The 20,344-nt window shown below is 45.7% G+C and overlaps 1 protein-coding gene across 1 annotated transcript in view; it reads right to left on the bottom strand.

Moving 5' to 3' along the window:
* The window catches only part of ATG14 (autophagy related 14), a 42,370-nt gene that overhangs the window by 13,444 nt on the left and 8,582 nt on the right, over positions 1-20,344 (bottom strand). Inside the window, exons 2-6 of the mRNA XM_074996236.1 lie at positions 8,262-8,324; positions 8,077-8,119; positions 7,598-7,679; positions 2,889-3,126; positions 1,700-1,929 (exon numbers count right to left, since the gene is read on the bottom strand). Coding sequence (XP_074852337.1) covers positions 1,700-1,929; positions 2,889-3,126; positions 7,598-7,679; positions 8,077-8,119; positions 8,262-8,324 — 656 coding nt within the window. The remainder of the gene's footprint in view (positions 1-1,699; positions 1,930-2,888; positions 3,127-7,597; positions 7,680-8,076; positions 8,120-8,261; positions 8,325-20,344) is intronic.

A 20,344-nucleotide genomic window follows, 5' to 3' on the forward strand; every position in this document is an offset into this window, starting at 1 on the left:
GGACCCCTCTGGGTCCTGTTGACGGTGGTACATCCGCTCGCTAGAAGCTTGTGAGGGAAAATCCCGGGGTTCCAGAACCAGCTCCCCCTGAGATATCTGAGTCTCTGTCCCCGTTCGCGATTGCCCTCGGGGATACGGAACCGTCTGTGGGGATCTGTCCCTGGTAGTATGCCTATGGTGTCTATGCCCCACATGATAGGGGCGACCATGGCAACACGGGCACTGCTCCTGGGATAGTGACCTGGACCACTCCCTTGGTGCATACCCCCTACGTCTGGGGGAGCGAGATCTTCTGGAGACATGGGATGCTGGCGAGACCGATTTGTGATAGTACTCAAGTGGCTCGAAGCCCAAGAAGGGTGAAGGTGGTCCAAGCCATGGGGAGGCTGGCTGTAGAAATGGAGATGGGGGCTCCGGATAAGCTAGGGGTGACCCCTGCCTTCTCGTTGGAGTCCGCAGCACGAGCGGAGGGCTCAGAGAAAGCAGCTCTGCAGCCCTGTCTGGGGAGGGACTGCGGTGCCCTGTTTTCTGTGCTGCCTTTCCCCTCCCCTGTGGGGGTGGCTCCACCCCCTGACGCGTCGGGCATCTCGGCCCCGTAGTCTGCACTGCGCTCGGCACGCTCCTCAGCGGTGCCGCGTGGGCGGTCTCCCCCGGTGCCTGCAGGCCGCGTGCCTGCGCGCTCTGTGCCGCCGGTTCCCCGGGGGTCGGTGCCGCTGTTTGCGGAGCCGCCAGTTCCGGCGCTTGCTTGGCCGCCGCCCTGCCCGCGGTGTGGGGCGGCTGTTTGATCATCGGAGGCTGAACCTCCGCCACGTGCGTCTCCGCACCGCCGCCGATCAGCTGTAGCTGTGGCTGGGGGCTGTGCACTCCACCCATCCCGCTCGCTGTTGCTGCGGGCAGGGATCGGGTTGGGGAGATTTTCCTCCATTTTTGCGCTGATGGGGTTAGGGACACGGCTTTCCTTTTATGGGCCCCGGAGGGTCCCTCCTGCTGCAGCCGCTCCGGCATGTCTGGCTGGAGGGCCTTGTGGAACAGCAGCATTTTCAGCCGCATTTCCCTGTCCTTCCTTGCTCTGGCTGTTAACTTGGCGCAGAAGGAACATTTCTGAGTGACATGGGATTCCCCCAAGCACCTTATACACTGACTGTGCCCATCAGACGCTGGCATCGCCTCGCGGCACGACTCACACTTCTTGAATCCTGAAGAGGACATCGTGGTGAGTCTTTGAGTTGTTAATAGGGTACTTAGCACCTTCTCTGTGCTTGTTCCCCTCTCGGATAAAGCCTGCCGCGGCAGGAGGGCTAATGGCCCTAGGCTCCTGGCCTCTGGTGCTCCACTTGTTACTGGGATTGGAAGCTTTGAATTCCCTCCCTTTCTTTGTTTTTTTTTTTTTTGTTGAAAACAACCACCGACTAACTTAATCTAAGACTGAAGAAACTTTAAAACAATTAAAAACGTTAAATACGCTAACTCTGGCCGTAGCCTGAGCGGATTCCGTCTGCAGCCGATGGCGGTTAAAGAGGAACTGGCGGGGACCAGATCGCGCACGTGGCCAGGAGCGCGCAAGGGAGTGGCATGCACCGACGCATGCACGGTCTGGCAGAAACTGCTTGGAAGATCCGACTTGCAGTGCCGGGGCGAACCCGACACTTAACGTGGAGCACCCATGGGGACACTCGAAGAAGAAGGCTTTGTTTCTCACCTGGGCCTTGTGTAGTTTTTTTCTCTTCCACCCAATTATAATAAGCTGAATAGTCTCCATTACTTGGAAGACTTATCCAAGGCCCTGCAATGCTGATGCTGGTCTCCCCATTGTGGTCATCACACACCCATCTCCCAGAGTGATAAGTAGTTCTCCTGGCTTCTGCAAGCTTGCTCACAGTGCTAGAATTCATAGCATTGGTACTCTCAGAAGAAACATCTGCAGGGTCTCTGGAAGAAAAAAACATCATTACAAAGGGGTTTTGGAGGCAGTGTGCTTGGTAGCCATTTAGCTGAATATCAAAAACAGCAAAATTCATGATACAACTGCAAAAATCTCTGCTACCAGGATTAATTTTAATTTGCATCTTTTGAAGAGGTCCCAGTTTTATTTGATGCATCTATAAAAGCTACTTTTATATATTTTCACCTTTCTTAATTTTGTTCAGTGTAAAGGAACCCATCTACTGCCACATACAATACAACTCTTTGGGGAATAGGGGAAATAGTAGCTGCTAGCTTTGCAAAAGCTACGCTGGGGTTCACGTGCCAAGCCCAGGACTCCAATTCAGCATGTCAGACTAATTACATGACTTCTTTCATTGATTTCAGTGGAACTATTTGAGTCATTAAAGTTGGGTACATGGTTAAAAACAGGTAGAACCTCTCTGGTGTGGGATTTTCTGCGCCAGGAGGTCCACAGATGTTGCCGGACCAGAGACCCCTGTCAGCTGGGAGCGCAGCTGAGGTCAGAAGGGAACACAGGGACCAGGAGGCTGGCGGTCCCTGAGAGATCCTGGACGCTCGCAGCAACTTTCCATTTTCCAGCAAAATCCTTCATTTGGGGCCACTAAGGTCCAGAGGATGCAGATCAGAAAGTCTCAACCTATGCCTTGCTGAACTGAGGCCTATGAGATGACCTTCTACTAAGGGATGAAAGGGTCCATAACTGGACAGGTACTGAAACATACACTAAGTTGTTTTGGAAAAGAAAAGTTTAGAATGTTAGGTTAGAAAATGATGTTAAAATAAAGTGTACAAGCCATTGGTAGTTTATATCCCCAAACTACCAGTTTGTTATATTAGGCCCACATGATACAATCCCATACTGAGAAAGCAAATCTATCAACTTGTGTTCAGTTTTTTGTCCTCAAAAGAACAAAAGCAAAAAAATTGTGTGTATTCCGAACCTCATGCCAGTCTTCACTTCCTCAATGGGGAAAATGACAGACGTGAGCTCCAATATGTGCGACCGTCGGAGATTTGCCAAGTACTCGTGTTGACTTCTTAAATCAAAATTTTTTTTCTCCACCAAGTCTCCCAGCTTGCGGTTAAGTCTCTGGATCTTCTCTTTCTTCTCTTGATGCCGCTGAGCCCTGCGGTAAAGCTTCTGGTTTTCATCTTTAATTCGGAGAAGGCCTTCTGAGCCTATGAGAGTAAGAGCAGATGTTTTTAGAAAATAAATGGTGTACATGTAGCTGACAAGGAGGTTTTGTTACAGTCACAGCATGTACAGCCAAAAGATACCACCTGATCATCTAATCTGAACTCCTGGACAGCTCGGGTCACCGATGCCAGTATATTAACTCAACAGCCAAAATTACACTAAAATATTATGGCCCACAGGAGACTCGACTACTGTGTGCCACAGGCAGAGAATGGGAGGGACTAGGGTATACCAACTCCCAAAGCCCCTGCAATGGCAAGGCATTGATTAAGTGAGATATGCCCAGAATCCCAGCCAGTGACCTGCACGCCATGCTGAGGAGGAAGGAGAAAAATCAGTGCCATATCTGACCTGGGGGGCAAAATTTGTTAGCATTCCCACATATAACGATCTGGTAGACTTTGGGCATGTGAGCAAGAACCAGACAGCCAAGCACGAGAGAGAATGGTTTGTGTTACCTCAGAGCACCAGTCCACCTCTTTTAGTGTCCCACCTCCAGTCATGACCATCTCTGATGCTCCAGAAACCAACCCTCCCCCCGGCAAACCAAACACATACACGTGGGGGAATTCCGCCCTGATATTTATATAAAGCCAGATTTCGAAGAGCTTTTTCCAAATTCTTTGCAGTGCCTCCCTGCTAATTACCACATTTTCTGCCTGTCTACAAAGAATAGTTTAAAATGGACCCTGAGTTTCTTCAACTGAAGCAGCGGGGTGTATGTATGTGCGTGGGTGTGCCTGCAGGGTAGCGCTGAACCTCCATCCCCTGTCCCCCTCATGCCTAGCCCCTGCACATCCACCCTGCTCCTATACCCTACCACCCACCCAGACCCTGCATCCCCGCCACAGCTGTCCACTCCCACATACGGAAGCCCTCATTTTTGGATCATAGCAGAGCCTGGCTGGGAGGCCCACAAAATCTACTAGCCCTGGGTCTCCAGAAGAATTAATCCATCTCCTCCCCCCATGCTGGACAGTGAGGGGAACCCTCAGTACCCGAAGTTGCATGAGTGAGGCGAGTGGTTCTTTTTCTGCTTATGAGTTGGGGGGACTTTTTTTGCTTCTCACTTGCATGTAGCCCCCAGTTGATTTTTCTGTGGGTTGGTGACCCCTGACCCGGAAAAGGTTCTTCATCCTCGTCTAACTGATGGTCATATTCGGGGTCAGCCAGGAACACCCCTCTGGGTGAGATTGGCAGAGACCAGCGAGAGGGAGAGGCAGAAGAGGTTGCTTTCCGTTGCAGCTTGTGGTACGTGTCACCTGCTGTTTTGACAGAGTACATGTTGAATTCTCTGTAACTGGAAGACCTTACACCAAGATTTGAGGACTTCAGTAACTCAGTCAGACACAACAGGCCTCTTCCAGGAGTGGGTGGGTAAGTCAGGTTCTGTGCTGTGCAGATCAGGCTAGTGATCATGCCTGTCTCTTCTGTCCTTGATGTCTGAGAGTGACACCTTGTTTATACCTTCATTAAAAAGTGTCCCCCAAGTTATGTCAGACTACCACGATGTCCAAAGATTGCACCTCTTGACCAACGTACACATGGCCACACTAGTGGCTACCCCAAAGAATGTGTGTCAGGTACGTATGAGCGTTATCCCATGCCGGAAGCTTGCCATGCTGACCTCCCGTTATGGGCAGATTCCTGCCACAGATATTTTAAAAGGTTATGGCTGATTTTCAGAGACACTGATCACCCCAATCTATCACATTCAACAGGGCAGAGAGGAGCTCAGCATCCCTGAAAATGCAAGTTCATTTCAGAAAACTAAGAATTTCATGTTTCAAGGTCAAAAATACCTCCATTTCCACAAATGGCCGGGAGGGCTCTCTTCCATAGGGGAGAGATTCCATGGTGGCTGCTAGATTTCATTAACTGACACCTGAATGAGACCCTGCTGGATTTGCTGCAAGAATAGGTGCCGGGTTACTAAACTTAGGGGTGACAGTACAAATGAGATTATATAGCTGTATGGGAACAAATATGCTAATATGTGTTTTTATGCCTGAGCATGATCTATGAGTGAAACATTCAGAGAAGCCCCAAGAAGATGAAAACTGAGCTACGCGCTCACAAATTTAAACAGTATTTCACACTGTCTCCTGAAACTTGACACTGTAAATCTCCTTTCTTTGTGAAATCTTTAAAATGAAAGATGCTGAAATCTAAAGTGCAGACCTTACTCTGGGAAAATCCCCTTTGCATCTCTCACTGGAGTCAACACCCAAGTAAGGCTTGTGGATTTAGCTCCAAACCAGGCACCTGATGTGGGCTAATGTTCATAATAACTATGTGGAATTTAGAGAACAACAAGAAGTCTTGTGGTACCTTATAGACTAACAGATATTTTGGAGCATAAGCTTTCGTGAGCAAAGACCCGCTTCATCAGATGCATGAGTGGGGGAATGGTTTCAGAGGGGTATTTAAACAGTGGGGTCCCAGTAAGAGGAAGGGCCAGAGCTGACAAGGTCTATTCAGCAAGGTGGAAATGGCCCACTATCAACAGTACTTATCAAAAGAGGAAAAAACAAGTCAGATCTGACAGGGGGATGTGAGACTTTGTCAGTCTAATGGGGAGATATTAGCACGCAGAGGAGAGAAACTTCCTTTGTAAACTGTGAGCCACTCTCAGTCTCTGTTTAAATCTTGGTTAGTGGAGTCAAATTTGCAAATAAATTGCAGCTCAGAGATTTCTCTCTCCATTTGATTTTTGAAATTTTTTTGTTTCAGGACTGTCACCCTTAAATCTGCTACTGAGTGTCCAGGGAGAGTGAAGTGTTCCCCCACAGGCTTCTGTACATTACCGTTCCTCATGTCTGATTTATGTCCATTTATTCTTTTACGGAGAGACTGTCCAGTTTGGCCAATGTAAATTGCAGTGGGGCATAATATATATTATATTAGTAGATGCGCATGTAAAGGAGTCCCTGATGGTATAAGTTGGTGTTAGGTCCTCTGATGTCATCACTGGTATAGATATGTGAGCAGAGTTGGCAGCGAGGACTGTTGCAGGGGCTGGTTCCAGGCCTAGAGTCACTGGTTTGTGATTTGTAGTGGCTGGTGAGGATTTGTTAAAGGTTGGCAGGCTGTCTGTAGGCGAGGACAGGCCTGCCTCCCAAGGTCTGTGAGAGTGAAAGATCATTGTTCAGGATGGGTCGCAGATCACTGATGATGCGCTGGAGAGGCCTTAGGTGGGGGCTGTATGTGAAAGTCAGTGGTGTTCTTTGTTTTCCTCGCGAGGCCTGTCTTGTAGCAGGTGTCTTCTGGGTACCTGTCTGGATCTGTCAATATATTTCCTCACTTCCTTAGGTGAGTATTGTAGTTTGAGGAAAGCTTGGTAAAGGTCTCGTAGATGTCTGTTTCTGTCTGATGGGTCAGAGCAAATATGATTATACCCTAGTGCCTGGCTGTAAACAATGGATCGTGCAATTTACATTGGCCAAACTGGACAGTCTCTCTGTAAAATAATAAATGGACATAAATCCGACATCAGGAATGATAATGTACAGAAGCCTGTGGGAGAACACTTCAATCTCCCTGGACACTCAGTGACAGATTTAAGGCGACAGTCCTGAAACAAAAAAATTTCAAAAATCAAATGGAAAGAGAAATCTCTGAGCTGCAATTTATTTGCAAATTTGACTCCATTAACCAAGGATTAAACAGAGACTGGGAGTGGCTCGCAGCTTACAAAGGCAGTTTCTCTGCTCTGGGTGCTAATATCTCCCCATTAGACTCTGACAAAGGCTCACATCCCCCTGTCTGATCTAACTTGTTTTTCCCTCTTTTAAAAAGTACTATTGATACTGGGCCATTTCCACTTTCCTGAATAGACCTTGTCAGCTCTGGCCCTCCCTCTTACTGGGACACCACTCTTTAAATACCCCTCTGAAATCTGAAGCCACCCCCCCACCTCATGCATTTGATGAAGCGGGTCCTTGCCCACGAAAGCTTATGCTCCAAAATATCTGTTAGTCTATAAGGTGCCACAAGACTTCTTGTTGTTCTCGAAGCTACAGACTAACACAGCTACCTCTCCGATATATGTGGAATTTAGAGCACCTCCTGAGCTGTTTGACTCACTGTAATAGTGGCCATGATCAGGAGTGCCAAGCTCTGGAGGTAGCCATTTTTGGGGAGACAGCTAAAAGACGGACTAGGTTGCTAATCATTTAAGCTGTCCCAGAATGATTTTAAGGTCCACCCATCTGAATAATAGGTCTACTTTAATTAAAACCCAAACCAAAAGCAATTAACACTCACTGACTCCACTTCCAATAGACCTGCCTGGATTTTTTTCCCAAATGAGATCACACATCAGGTTTAAGAGGGGAGAATTTGGCAAGTGACTTTTTTCTTTAAAGCTAACACTTGATTTTACACTGGTTGTTGATCTCTTTCTGAAGAAATACAGGTATTACCATTTGCAGATTCAGAGACACTACTCACGTTTTGTCATTTCGTCATTCTCTTTGCAAATGGTTTGTTTCAGCTGCTCAATCCTCATTTTGCAAGACATTATTTTCCATCTCTGAAAGAGAACAGGTGTTGACTGCCTGACAAGAACAAACTTGAACTCATCACCTTGCAATTAACAACACTGACAGCTACAGCAAACTCAGAAGGACTGGAATAGGTGAGATCCCAAGAATTTCAAATAGTCTCAGCCATGTACAGAAAAATGCCATACGTAAACAGAAGCTTCCTACTGAAAAGGCAGGCAAAAACAAAGGATTACTAAATACACAAGCAAAAATGATGAATACTGATAGTTTGCAAAATTCTGTGTGTGCAAGTCAATTTCAGTTTTGTCAGGATCATGCTTTTCAGACAGGTGTATATCATCTCCAAGTTAAAATGAAAAAATAATCTGCAAGATCTAGGAATATAAACAGTTAGAAAGTTAACAAAGACTACAAATAACTCACCAGTTGATCAGTTATCCTTTTGCCTTCCATGGCTTTTAAAACACTATGGAAAAAAAGACCACAATTGAAGATTAGCTAACAATCATGATTATAACTGGCAAGAGAGAGGCTTGAGAGAATGTTTTATCTAAAATTATTGTAATTAACCAATGACAAACACTACCAAAAACTAAGCTATAACTTACTGGTTTTGGAATTCACTCTGTTTGTTTTTAAGATGCTTTAACCTCTCTTTCTTGTCTAAAAACCTGTAAGAGAATAGAGTAATCTGTTTATTGATTTTATGAACAAAAGTATTTTATAAAATAAGATAGTGCAAGGTATCCGAAACATTATTAAGAAACCCAAAATTCAAGAGCATCTGTTTGTCTTAATCCCATGAAATTGTAGCTGAATTCATATGAAACCATTACAGAATTCCAGAAGTGTGTCTAATCTGCAATCATGAGGCACAACCACAGTTTGTGTAGATGTACCTGAGCTAGCTGGGGCACTGCAGCAGTGAAACAACAGCAGCAGGTGCTCCAGCACAGATTGTACAAACTCAGCTGGAACCCTGCCTAATTACTCACAGGATAGCTCATGTTATCACCCAGGTTTCCAGGCAGGCTTGTACAAATTACCTGCCCTGAAGTAGCTTCACTGCTTCATTACACAAGCTACCTAGGTTAGGCCTACAAGAGCTGCAATCAGCCCCAATGACTGCAATGTAGACATACTACTGTGATTGATGTGTCCCAGGGTAAGAACTGAACTTCTACAAAGCAGATATATCTGCTAGTTTTCCATCATGCTCTGCTAGCATGATCTTTCAAACACTGCTATTTTCAAAGGTTTACTACTCAGCAAGAAACCACAGACATTTCCAAATCCCAAGCCATTTAGGATATAAAAGGAACCCAAAAAGTCTCTAATTTTTTTCACTTTCAAGAGCATTTCATAGGTCTTGATTAAATTAATTAGCAAATCTACTCTGCTGTTAAAAGCAAAATTTTCATCCCTCCCCACCTTAATTTTACTCCCTACTCTTAATACACCTGCCTGTACTGAGACACTCATTGGTGCATGTCGCTGTTTGACACATTAGCCAAAAAGAGCTCTAAAGGAAGTGCTATTGTTATAAGGGTAACGTTGTGGGTTAGTGTAACTAACTTGTCACCTCTGTAGACGAAAAGGCAAATCTGATTTATCAAAGTTTGCCGCAATTTCTAATCATAGCCTCTACTGGACGTTGGTAGATACCACATTATTCCCAATCACAGCTCCCCTTAGCCTCAAGCCTTGGGTTTCAAAACCTCCAAGAATTCCTTAGAAGAGACTTACTTCAGATTCAACTTCTTGCATTTTCATCCCTCAGGCACACTTCTGTGCTTCTACTCCACTCTGTGCCAAAAAGCACAGAGAAGCACATTTCGAGAAAGCAGCATGTAGGATGCCTCCAAAACTGACACTTACCGGGGAATAACAAGAGCAACAACCAGGGGAGTTAAAGTGCGGGAGTTACTTCTTTAGCATGTGGTTAATGTGCAGATACTTATTTCATTCCCTTGTTTTGCCAGGGCATGGATCTGGCACCACACCTCATCCAGGCACCATACACTAGCATCCCAGGAGTTAATCTGAAGATAATTCTGTGGGGATCAAGTTTTCATCTAGAAGATACAGAACTGCAATTTTTTTCATCATATTTGAAATCTCACCTCTATTTCAGGGATTCAAACTTTTGCACAGCCAGGGCCTCCTCTTCACAGAAATATGTGGCCCGGGCCACCGCCCTGCCCACTTGCGATTGTATTATATTCCTCTGGCAACTTCAGCAAACACACACATGGACAAGAGAGTATTTCTAAACTGTTGGTGTAGATTAGCTGTCTTTAAAGTAAACTTATAAGTTGGCTCTTTTCCTTCTCTCCCCATCACTTAGTTCTTCCCCCTCTGGACCTAGGCTGTGTCCATACTATGAGATAAATTCGAATTTAAAGGCAGTTGGCTCGATATTACCACATGACTGTCTTCACTGTAAATACCATTACCTTGATTTAGGGTGCACTAATTGCAAAATTGCAGTTACGTGACGGGGACAGCATCAATCTCAAATTCAGAAATTCGATTAAAGGCCAGTGTGGAAGCACCATGTTTTAAAATCTAATTCATTAGCCTCCAGAGGTGTCCCGTATGTAACCCACAATGCCCCACTCCGGCCGCTGCTCTCCTGTAACAGGAAGACTGTGAACTTCCAAGAAGGAGCAACAAGCCTTTGGCTGTGGGCTCATGTTTACATGAGAGCTGAGAAATGTCTCTCGTTGCTATTAGCACTGTGAGCGCATCTACCCATTCAAATGACCCCTGCAGGGAGTTTGTGGCTCTGTCTCTACACTTGTTTTTTAATTTGTGTTGGCTGGCGCTAGCTGCTGCCCCACCACACGGCAACAAGGCTGTGGTGGTGATCGTGCTTGCGTAACACTCCGAGAAACTTCTTCTTAGAGGTTTATGTTTGTTTGCAAACCCCCTTCCCTCCCCCACAAGCACCACAGTCTGGAACTTTCCTGCGCTCTGCCACATCACGTGGGCAGCCCCCAACACAATAAAAGGATACGTCTGCCGTTCAGTGCTGACCATGCTTCCAGGCAGCACCATGATGGCCTGCGGATCCAAGGGCAGGAAAGCTATTTGGGGGCTTGCAGCCACCAAGGGGAAATCTCTCCTGCTGTCTAAGATACTGGGGGGCCTGCTGCCACTGTGGGGAAGTCTCCCCCAGTGGCTAAGATACTCACAGAAGGCCACTTCAACTGGCTCCCCACTAAACACCCTATGCCTCTAGTGTAGTTTGCTGCTGCTGGGGGGAAGTCTCCCCTGGCTCAAGGAGGACCACTTCAACTGGCCGCCCACCAGGCCCCGCCATGCCCATAGCGGTGCTTGCTGCAGCCAGGGAAAAGACTCCCCCAGTCGCTAAGATATTCAGGGAGGACCAGTTCAACTGCCCGCCCCCCCCACTGAATCCCCCGACATCCACAGAGGGGCTTGCTGCCACTGGGAGGATGCCCCCCCGCCAGCGGCTAAAATGCACAGGGGGAATACTTCACCTACTTCAGCAGTCACAGACCACAGCACCTGCCCACACCCCACCAAACATATTTTCGGGAGCTTACTGTCCATTGTAGATACCTACACTTTTCTATCCTCTTTCTTCTCACTTTAAAATGCAGCCTGGGCCCCTGTATTATTTTCAGGGATCACATGCATGCAATGATGGGAGGTAGGACACTCAGTGGACAGCCAGTTGAGAATATAGCTGTTGCACCGGTGTGGGTAACATAATGGGTGGGGAAACAAAAAATTCTTTGTTCCCAGACTTTATCCTCTTTCTTCTCACTTCAAAATAAAGTCTGGGCCCCTGTATTATTTTCAGGAATCACTTGCAATGATGGGAGGTGGTACAATCAGTGGACGGCCAGTTGAGAATAAAGTCACTGCACCTGTGTTGGCAATGTAATGTGGGGGAGAGGGAAACAAACACTCTTTTTTCCTAGATTTTCTATCCTCTTTCTTCTAACTTTGAGGATACCTCCACTATTTCCAGGGACCGGGAGGGGAATGAGGAAAACGCAATGTGGGAAGATGATGTCAAGACCAGCAAGCATACCCAGAATGCTATGGGGCTGAGGGAACTGTGGGATAGGTTCCCACAATGCACTACTGCAATAGTCAATGTTAGCCAATTTGAGCGTGGCAGCAATGAGTCAAATTTGAATTTATAAATTCCAGAATTACAAAAAATCAGTAATAACGAATTCAAAATTTAATCTCATAATGTAGATGCAGCCATAGTATCTGGCGTTCTCCAGCTGTACTATCCGATTGCTTCATTCCCTTTGTGATAGGGTGAATCACAAAAGTCCCCTTGGGCCATCCTCCTGGTGTGCTGATCATGCCTCTGATACCTCCCATCCTGCTCACTGGGGTTCCTCACCACCCTGTCCTGGTGGGCCAGACCAGGCACAGAGTTGGGGTTACCGCCCCCTGCAAAACAACACAGACACTGAACCTGTTCAGCTCCAGGACGACTCACCTCTCAGGGCTCAGCACCCAGGAATCCAACCTCAAAAGGCATCACAACCACAAACAAATCCATTTTACCCTGCATAAAAGTTCTACACTATGAAAATTTGTAAGGTCCACCAACTTTATCAATAAAAGACAGGCGCAATGGTTCCCCTCCATGTAACAGTTATATATACTGAGCTTGACAATAAACCAGTGTTTTTATAAATACAAAAAGCAGGACTTAAGTGGTTGAAAGTGAAAACACTCATACGAACAACAAAATGCTTAGTTACTTCTAATCCATTAAGAAACTTGTTTCGTGCAAATTTTTACTCTAAACAGCTGTTCTCATTGCTGGTAAAGAGCTTCAAGTTAAAGCTGGCCTTAACTCTGACTTGGGTCCACAGCTTCTTCAAAGTTCTTCATATTCTCTTAGGCTACGTTTACATGAGAGGGTTTTTCAAACAAAACTGGGCTTTTGTTGAAAAAACCCATGAAGCATCTACACGCAAAATGTGTGTTGTCAACAGAGTGTTGACAAAACTCAGCACATCTACCGACAGCATTGTGTCTCTCCTTGTTCAGGAATAACTCCTTTGTCAACCATTTCCTGTTGACAAAAACGCCGTGTAGATGCTCTAGAGGGCCCTCTATCAGTAGACAGGGCTTCCGGTTCACCGGCAGCTTTGTTTGCTACACTTCCAGTTGCCCTTTCTGTCAAGGGAGTGGCCGGGGCAGTCTGGCTGCTCTCTGTCGACAGAGCAGATTGCTCTGTCAATCTGCTTGTGTGTGTGCACGTGATCTGTCAGAAGTTTTGCCAGAAGATTTCATTTGACAATAACTTCTGTCGACAGATCACTAGTGTAGACGTACCTTTAGAGTGGGCCAGGTAGTTTCAAAGGTCAGCTAAAGACAAACCTGATTGCTTCCCATTGCTTAAATAGACTCTCCCCAAAGGTAGGAATCCTTTGTTCTGTATCCCCCAAACTCATGGAAAAATACCAGGATCAAGATGGATTCCAGCACCAGGTGGCATGCAAAAGTGTCTTTTTAGGATCCATTACAGTTTGGGCTTACAGAACAAACCTGACTACCCACAGGTTGCTGGTTTAAGTGCTGAGTAATTAGGTACCTGAAGTATCACTAATGGCCCTCTTTAGCGCATTCAGAACTATAAACAGATCCATACTTCATATTTCTAACTTCACGTATGAGAATGACGTATGTACCAAAACAGAATATACATGTTCAGCACATGACTCTCCGGAGGGGTCAGACACCTTCATTCTGACTGATGTGTCCAGATCCGAGGGAAGTTCCTGTTTCCTCTCCTGCTCCTCCTCCTTCGTTGCCTACCACCACCACCAAGGAGCTACGAGGAGCTACACCCTCCCACATCCAGTTGGCTTGATCTGCCTTTTTGCCTGCCTGTATGCCGAAGAATCTGGAAACCAGCAGATTGTTCTTGGAACAAAAGGAGGAGACGGCAACTTCTGTGCGGCCACCTTCCATGGCCCACAGACCACAGTTTGGAAGCCACTGATTAATAATAGAAAAAGCAATGGTCTCCTTGCCAGCTACCTTTTACTAGTGTGAGAAAAAAAATTATGGTTGTTGTTTCCAGTAGTTTAGCCAGGGTTCTAAACCAGAGACAGACCTCACCTACACTTTGTAGTACTGCCCTGGTGTAAAGATAGGCTAAGTGCTCTCAGGATCAAAGACCAAGTGAAAGTTAATCCTTAGCAGGTTAGAATGTTGGGGCATCTCTTTGCTTGACTACATGAATTTGATAAGACAATGGAACAGTGTAAGGCTTTTTCGAAAAAAATGCTGAGAGCTGAGAGCTCACAGGATGAAGTCTAACTGTTGGCTTATGAAGAGTCTGTTCAGAATTCCTGCTGATAGACTTATTAAAAAAATGGCAGCAGAAATAATTTTTAGTCACATATTTGTTAGTCTCCAAGAAAAATATGGGAAGTGCTATGGGATTTAAAAGGCAGATGATGAGTTTGAGGAATGCGATACAACTGGCATTCCACCTCCACAACTCAGCATGTTCATCCTTTCTGAGCATTCCCAATCGAACAGTCACCAAGAAACATTACACAAGGTGAACTGGGATCTACTTCTGTTTACCCTGAAGAAAAATATAGGTCAACTACAATGGGACGTTAGTTGTAATAAAAGTGACTTTGCCCAAAGTCACGCTGCCCAGCAATCACACATAGAAGGCTCATCGCACTTCCATATTTTATAACTAGATTAACAGGTGATAGGGGGAGGAAGGAAAACAGTGCTGGAAGCCTGACAAAACTAATTGCCCTAATCAAGTATGTGACTTCAGGGAAGCACTAACACATGGAAGCCACACTTCATCCTTTGGCATTGGACTATCACACCTTGGATATATGTTCAGTGCGGGCCACCCAGGTCTGTTGGTCTGGGAAAAGGGGACTGAAAGGACTCTGTACTTGGAGACTCTCAGCATTGCAGGATGCTACAGCACCTTGGGTAGTCTCTGGCAAGGCTGTCTCCTGTGGACATTCTAGGATGCTCCCTCCACCCCTCAGGCACATTCGAGGTAGCAAAAGAACCCATACAGATCACTGAGTCCCAACTCCTGGCTATCAGACATAAGCCTCTGGCACTGCCTACAGTGTCTCAATCTAGAGGCAACAATGCTGGGATGATGACTGGCACTAGTTCAGGTTCGCATCACTGAGATGTTCCCCTGCACCAAGTGACCCCGTGGCACCAAGGGAGCAACCACCAGCCTCCCCAACAACAGGAATGCAACCCCAATCTGGATCACCCTTGGGAGGGGACAGCACTGTGATGCAGCACCAGCTTCTCTGGCACTGCTTATCATCACATTCTTTGAGGCACTGGGCCTTCGCAACCTCTTAATGGCAACCCCTACTCAAGGTTTGTTCCCCTCCGCCCCACCGCTCACCCGAGGCCTCCCGCTCAGGTTCATCATTGCCCTCATGTTCATCAGGCCAACTCTATGAACTCCAGGCAGTCGACATCACAACAGCAGGCATCAACTAGAAGGCACCATGCCTTGGCACCCACAGTGGCTGTCCCTCCATGCATTGGCCCTTCTGGGCCCTCAGGGTCTACTCTGAAGCCCAAGATGCATCCTCCAGAGCCTCCAGGTCTGTGGCCTCTGGTCATCATCATTCCTGGTCTCTGGTGGCTGGAAAACAATCCTCGGCCTGTGAATGTGACCGTTTCCAGATCACCTCCAGACATCCTGAAGTACTTGGTGGCACATGCCCTGGCAACACCAGTCAAGCAGAATTTACCTACAGAAGTCCCTGCTCCTCCCCCATCGCAGAGTCATACCCAGGAGACACAGGCACATCCACCTGTGGCCTTCCACCCACACAGCACAGGACTTACCAAGAACTTCTCTGAAGGGTGGTCTGCAATATGAACCAACAGGTGGCAGAAATGGAGGACCTGACAGTAGACCCAGAGAGTCCCTTAGGGTGGCATTCCCTATTATTAAAATTGTCCTCTATTCCACCCATCACCAAAGGGACTGAAAGACACTATTTCAAACCCTCCAGGAGATATGAATTTTTTCCCCCACCCTTAACCATGCTCCCTGGTGGTCTCTGCCATTAAAAAGAAGGAGCACTATCTCCCCAAGCACTGGCCACAAATACAGTAAACACTTTCATATCCGGCAGGTTGGGAGGTTGCTGGATGTTCAAATATTCTGGGTAACAGAGAGGATACCTAACAATGCATAACACCAAAGAAACACATGATTAGATACCGAGAAACGAGAATGTATGCAGAGTACTTTATTTACCATCAATAGTATTGTTCACTGTAAACTTATACTATATTGGCTGTATTTATTTTGTCTTTACTTTCATCTTACTGTATTTATGGAAAACATAGATACAATTTATTTATGATTAATATGTCAGTTATTTGAGAGTGCTAGCTAATAGAATGCTGGATATGAGTTTACTGTACTAAGGATGCTAAATGTATGGATCTTCTCAGCAGCAAAGTATATGCAGTGGGTGGATTTCAGCTGAGGATAACCAGTCAAGAGATTATCCTCACCAAATATAATTTCAACTCCCAAGACACTATGTCTAAGTTTAAGGAACTGCTTCCCCCAGAGGTTAGAATGGAATTCTCCACACTAGTAGATAAGGACATTGCTACAGGTTTCCCTTAACTCTGCTGCAGGGCATCTCAGTAAGGGTGATCATGCACCAGTCTGCCTGGCTTCAAGCCTCAGGTCTGCCACCAAAAGTACGGCGCACAGTGCAGGACTTTCTGTTTGAAGGAGTGGGCCTCCTCTCGGAGGATAAGCCTCAAGGATTTGAGGGACACTATGAAGTCCCACAGTATGCACACGCTGGCAATGCAAAAAACCCCACCCTTTATACCCTAGCCTCAACAGCAGCAATGACAATAGACGCCTTGGCCCAGGTAGGTCTCATTCCAATGCAAAGGCAGAAATAATAGATGGAGGTCTTCCAACAGCCCTTTGGGTCAGGGTAGCGGCCTTCAAAATCACTTTCAGAGCCCAAACAAGGCTTCTGAAGGTATGCACAAGGATGGCACACTTGTCTCCATTCTCATGCTCTCTCAATCACCTATCCCACTTCTACCATGCAAAGTTCCGTAAAACATCAGACTGCTGGTTCCTTTGCACAGTAGAGGTGTAATATTCTCTCCAAGTATGTGCCCTTCTTCCATCCCCACTCGCTGTCCTTCAGAGGCCCTTCTTCTGAGCAACTCCTTATCCCAGAGGTGCATTCACTCCTAGTTGCATGGACAGTGGAGAAGGTTCCTCAGGAGCTAAGGGGCAGGTGATTCTCCTGCCAATAATTCCTTATCCCTCATGCAAAAGTGGGCCCTCATGTCCACATTAGACCCGTGAAGAGTCATCCAGTTCATGGGCAAGTTAAAATTCCACCTGGTTTCCCTGAATACCATTGTCGCTTTTCTGGATCCAGGCAAATGACATACCACCCTGGACGTGCACTCTCACATATACGTTCAATCGGCTCACAGGTGTTTCCTTGGGCTTCTGGTAAGCCACAAACTCTATCAGTTCACAGTTCTCCCTTTTGACCTCTCAACCACCTCATGAGCATTCACAAAGTGCATGTCAGTGGTAGCAGGTTTTTCTGCAAGAGACATACTCATCTGTATCCATATCTGGACAACTGGCTGCTGAAGGGAAGCTCCAGGAAGCAGGGACAGTTCCCAATCCGCTCAGAGACATTTGAGTCTCTTGGGCCCCTTCCCAATCTGAAGTCGTCCATGTTAATACCTACTCAACAGATACAATTAATCGGAGCAGTGTTGGACTTGGTACAGGCAAAGGCCATTATTTCAGAGTCCAGTATACAGGTGCAGGCAAACATCATTCAGACTGTCAGGAGATATCCCACCACAATGGTGAGGGCATGCCTTAATCTCCTCAGGCACATGGGTGTCTGCAGTGCAGTCATCAGACATGCCAAACTGAGACTTAGCTCACTCTGGGCTTAGCTTGCTTCAGCCTACTGCCCAAACCTAGACAGCTCAAACTCAATGTTAACTCCTCCAAGCTGCACCCTAAACACTTTCCAGTGGTGGCCAGACCCTTGGATAGTGTGCAAGGGAGTCCCATTTCCCCCCTCCCCACACACAAACACTGACATCTCTGACACTAGTAACAAATGCATCAAACCTAAGTTGGCAGGGGGCATCTAGGGCGAATACGGAGAGTGTGGTCTCAAGCTAAGATTCCACTCCACACCAATGTGAAGGACCTCAGAGCAGTGAGAAAGGCCTGCCAGATTCTTCACTCCAAAATGCAAGGACAATGTGTGATGGTCATGACCAGCAACCCCACCACCACGTTTAATATAAACAAGTAGCGTGGAGCCCAATCACCGCCCATGTGTCAGGAAGCCTCTCTCTTTTAGGAATTCTGCATAGGGCACTCCATTCACATGGACAAGTCTTATCCTCTGGGCCTTCTGTCCAAACAGAAATTTCCTTATGCACAAGTGGTTCATCTGAACTGATATCATTCATTCAGTCCTCTGAAAGTGAGGGTTTCTCCAAGTAGACATATTTGCCACCAGGAGCAGCAGGAAATGCCCAATGTTCTGCTCATTCCAAAATAACAGTCCAGGTTCCATCTCAGATTCCTTCATCTGTCTGTGGGCCTATTACATGCCCTTCCTCCTAACCCACAGGTACATAAGGGTCTGTTCAAAATCCAAAGAGACAGAGGAAAAAGTCATATCAACTACAGTATAACTGAGCCAGTACTGGTATACCAGGCTGCTAAATCTCTCAGTGGACACTCCAATAGCACAACTGCTTCACCCAGACCTAATCACACAGGACCACATACACCTGCTGCACTTGGATCTGCAGTCCCTCCATGACATGGCTTGGATGAGGGATGTCCTATATAGCAGCAGGAAACCTTCCACTAGGGCCACTAACCTTGCGAAGTGGAAAAGGTCCTCGCCCACACCTAATTAGAATGGATGTGAACACCACATCTCAAAGAATAACAGTTACAAGAAGGTAACTGTCTTTTACCCTATAGATGCCTCCAATAATGTCAACAACATCTTAACTATTTATTTTGCAGGTTTCTTCAAAATGAAAATTCCCATCTCTTAAACATGATCCTAATTTTCATGTGTATATATAAAAAATCAATTTATACATATATACACAGACTTCCATTTTAATTTGGAAGGACATAAGTGTAACTTTCAATGAACAGCTATAGATATCATTAAATGTAACTGAGATGTACAAAATCTGAAGCTGTACATTAATTTTGTGAGCAAAGGACAGTTCCTCTAGCTTCAAGTACTAACAGATAGCACCCTACATATATGTCCCTCTAAATTGTTTTTCTAGTTTCAAACACAATTAGAAATAAACTTGAAAAGGGCACTTCTTAATTGGTATGTACTAAACAGCAATAACAAAAGTGGTAATTGATAGGGATAGGCATCACTGTATTTGTCTGTTGTAATAAAAATCCACAAATCGTTATAAGTCTTGTACTCATTTGATTGCATTCCTCTTCGTATGTCACTTTTCTTCAGAGCAAGGAAGATATTTTTGTATGTGTTTGTACGGTCCCCAACACAATAGAACCAGGATCCTGACTGGCACTCACAGACATTTCAGGCTCTCATTCTATATGCACACACACACACACACACACACACACATATTTAACTTTGTGTGTGTGAAAATAGTTCCACTAAAATGAGTACATTTATGCTGGTTTACAAGATTGGGACCATAAGTATTAAATAAACATGTTTTAACTTTTTACTGAGTTCCTTAATTATTCCACTAAATTCAGAGGTGGATGATATCAGGTGTCAGGTCTGGACAATACATTCTCCTCTTGTTGAATGCATGTTGGAAGAAGACTACACCTACCAGTCCATATTTCATGTGAGAAAAAGAAAGAGGCTTTTTTGTCTCAGTCAAAAAAAGACTTGCAAATTTCCATTACATTTTAGTTTTTGTACTTTTGACCACAGCCTGTGAGTTACCAGTAAATAGCAAATGAATACCTACAGAACTGTTGTTACAAGAGATTTTTTTTTAAAAAAACAAGCATGGTCCTTATTCTTTCTAAGTGAGGTAATGAGACAATATTTGACAAGTGGGCAAACAAGCATTCTAGGCTGCCAAACAGATGGTGTAAGGTGAAAGGCCTCTTTTGCTGGAAAGCATATAAGAACATAAGAACATAAGAATGGCCATACTGGGTCAGACCAAAGGTCCATCAAGCCCAGCATCCCATCTGCCGACGGTGGCCAATGCCAGGCGCCCCAGAGAAGGAGAACAGAAGACAAGTGATTTATCTCCTGCCATCCATCTCCTGCCCTTGTTATGAAGGCTAGGGCACCATACTTTATCCCTGGCTAATAGCCATTTATGGACCTGACCTGCAAAAATTTATCAAGCTCTTTTTTAAACCCTAATAGAGTCCTGGCCTTCACAGCCGCCTCGGGCAAGGAGTTCCACAGGTTGACTGTGCGCTGTGTGAAGAAAAATTTCCTTTTATTAGTTTTGAACCCACTACCCATCAATTTCATTTGGTGTCCCCTAGTTCTTGTATTATGGGAAAAGGTAAATAATTTTTCTATATTCACTTTCTCCACACCATTCATGATTTTATATACCTCTATCATATCGCCCCTCAATC

This window comes from Carettochelys insculpta, chromosome 6 (assembly GCF_033958435.1).
Source record: "Carettochelys insculpta isolate YL-2023 chromosome 6, ASM3395843v1, whole genome shotgun sequence".
In the NCBI taxonomy this organism is placed as follows: domain Eukaryota; kingdom Metazoa; phylum Chordata; order Testudines; family Carettochelyidae; genus Carettochelys; species Carettochelys insculpta.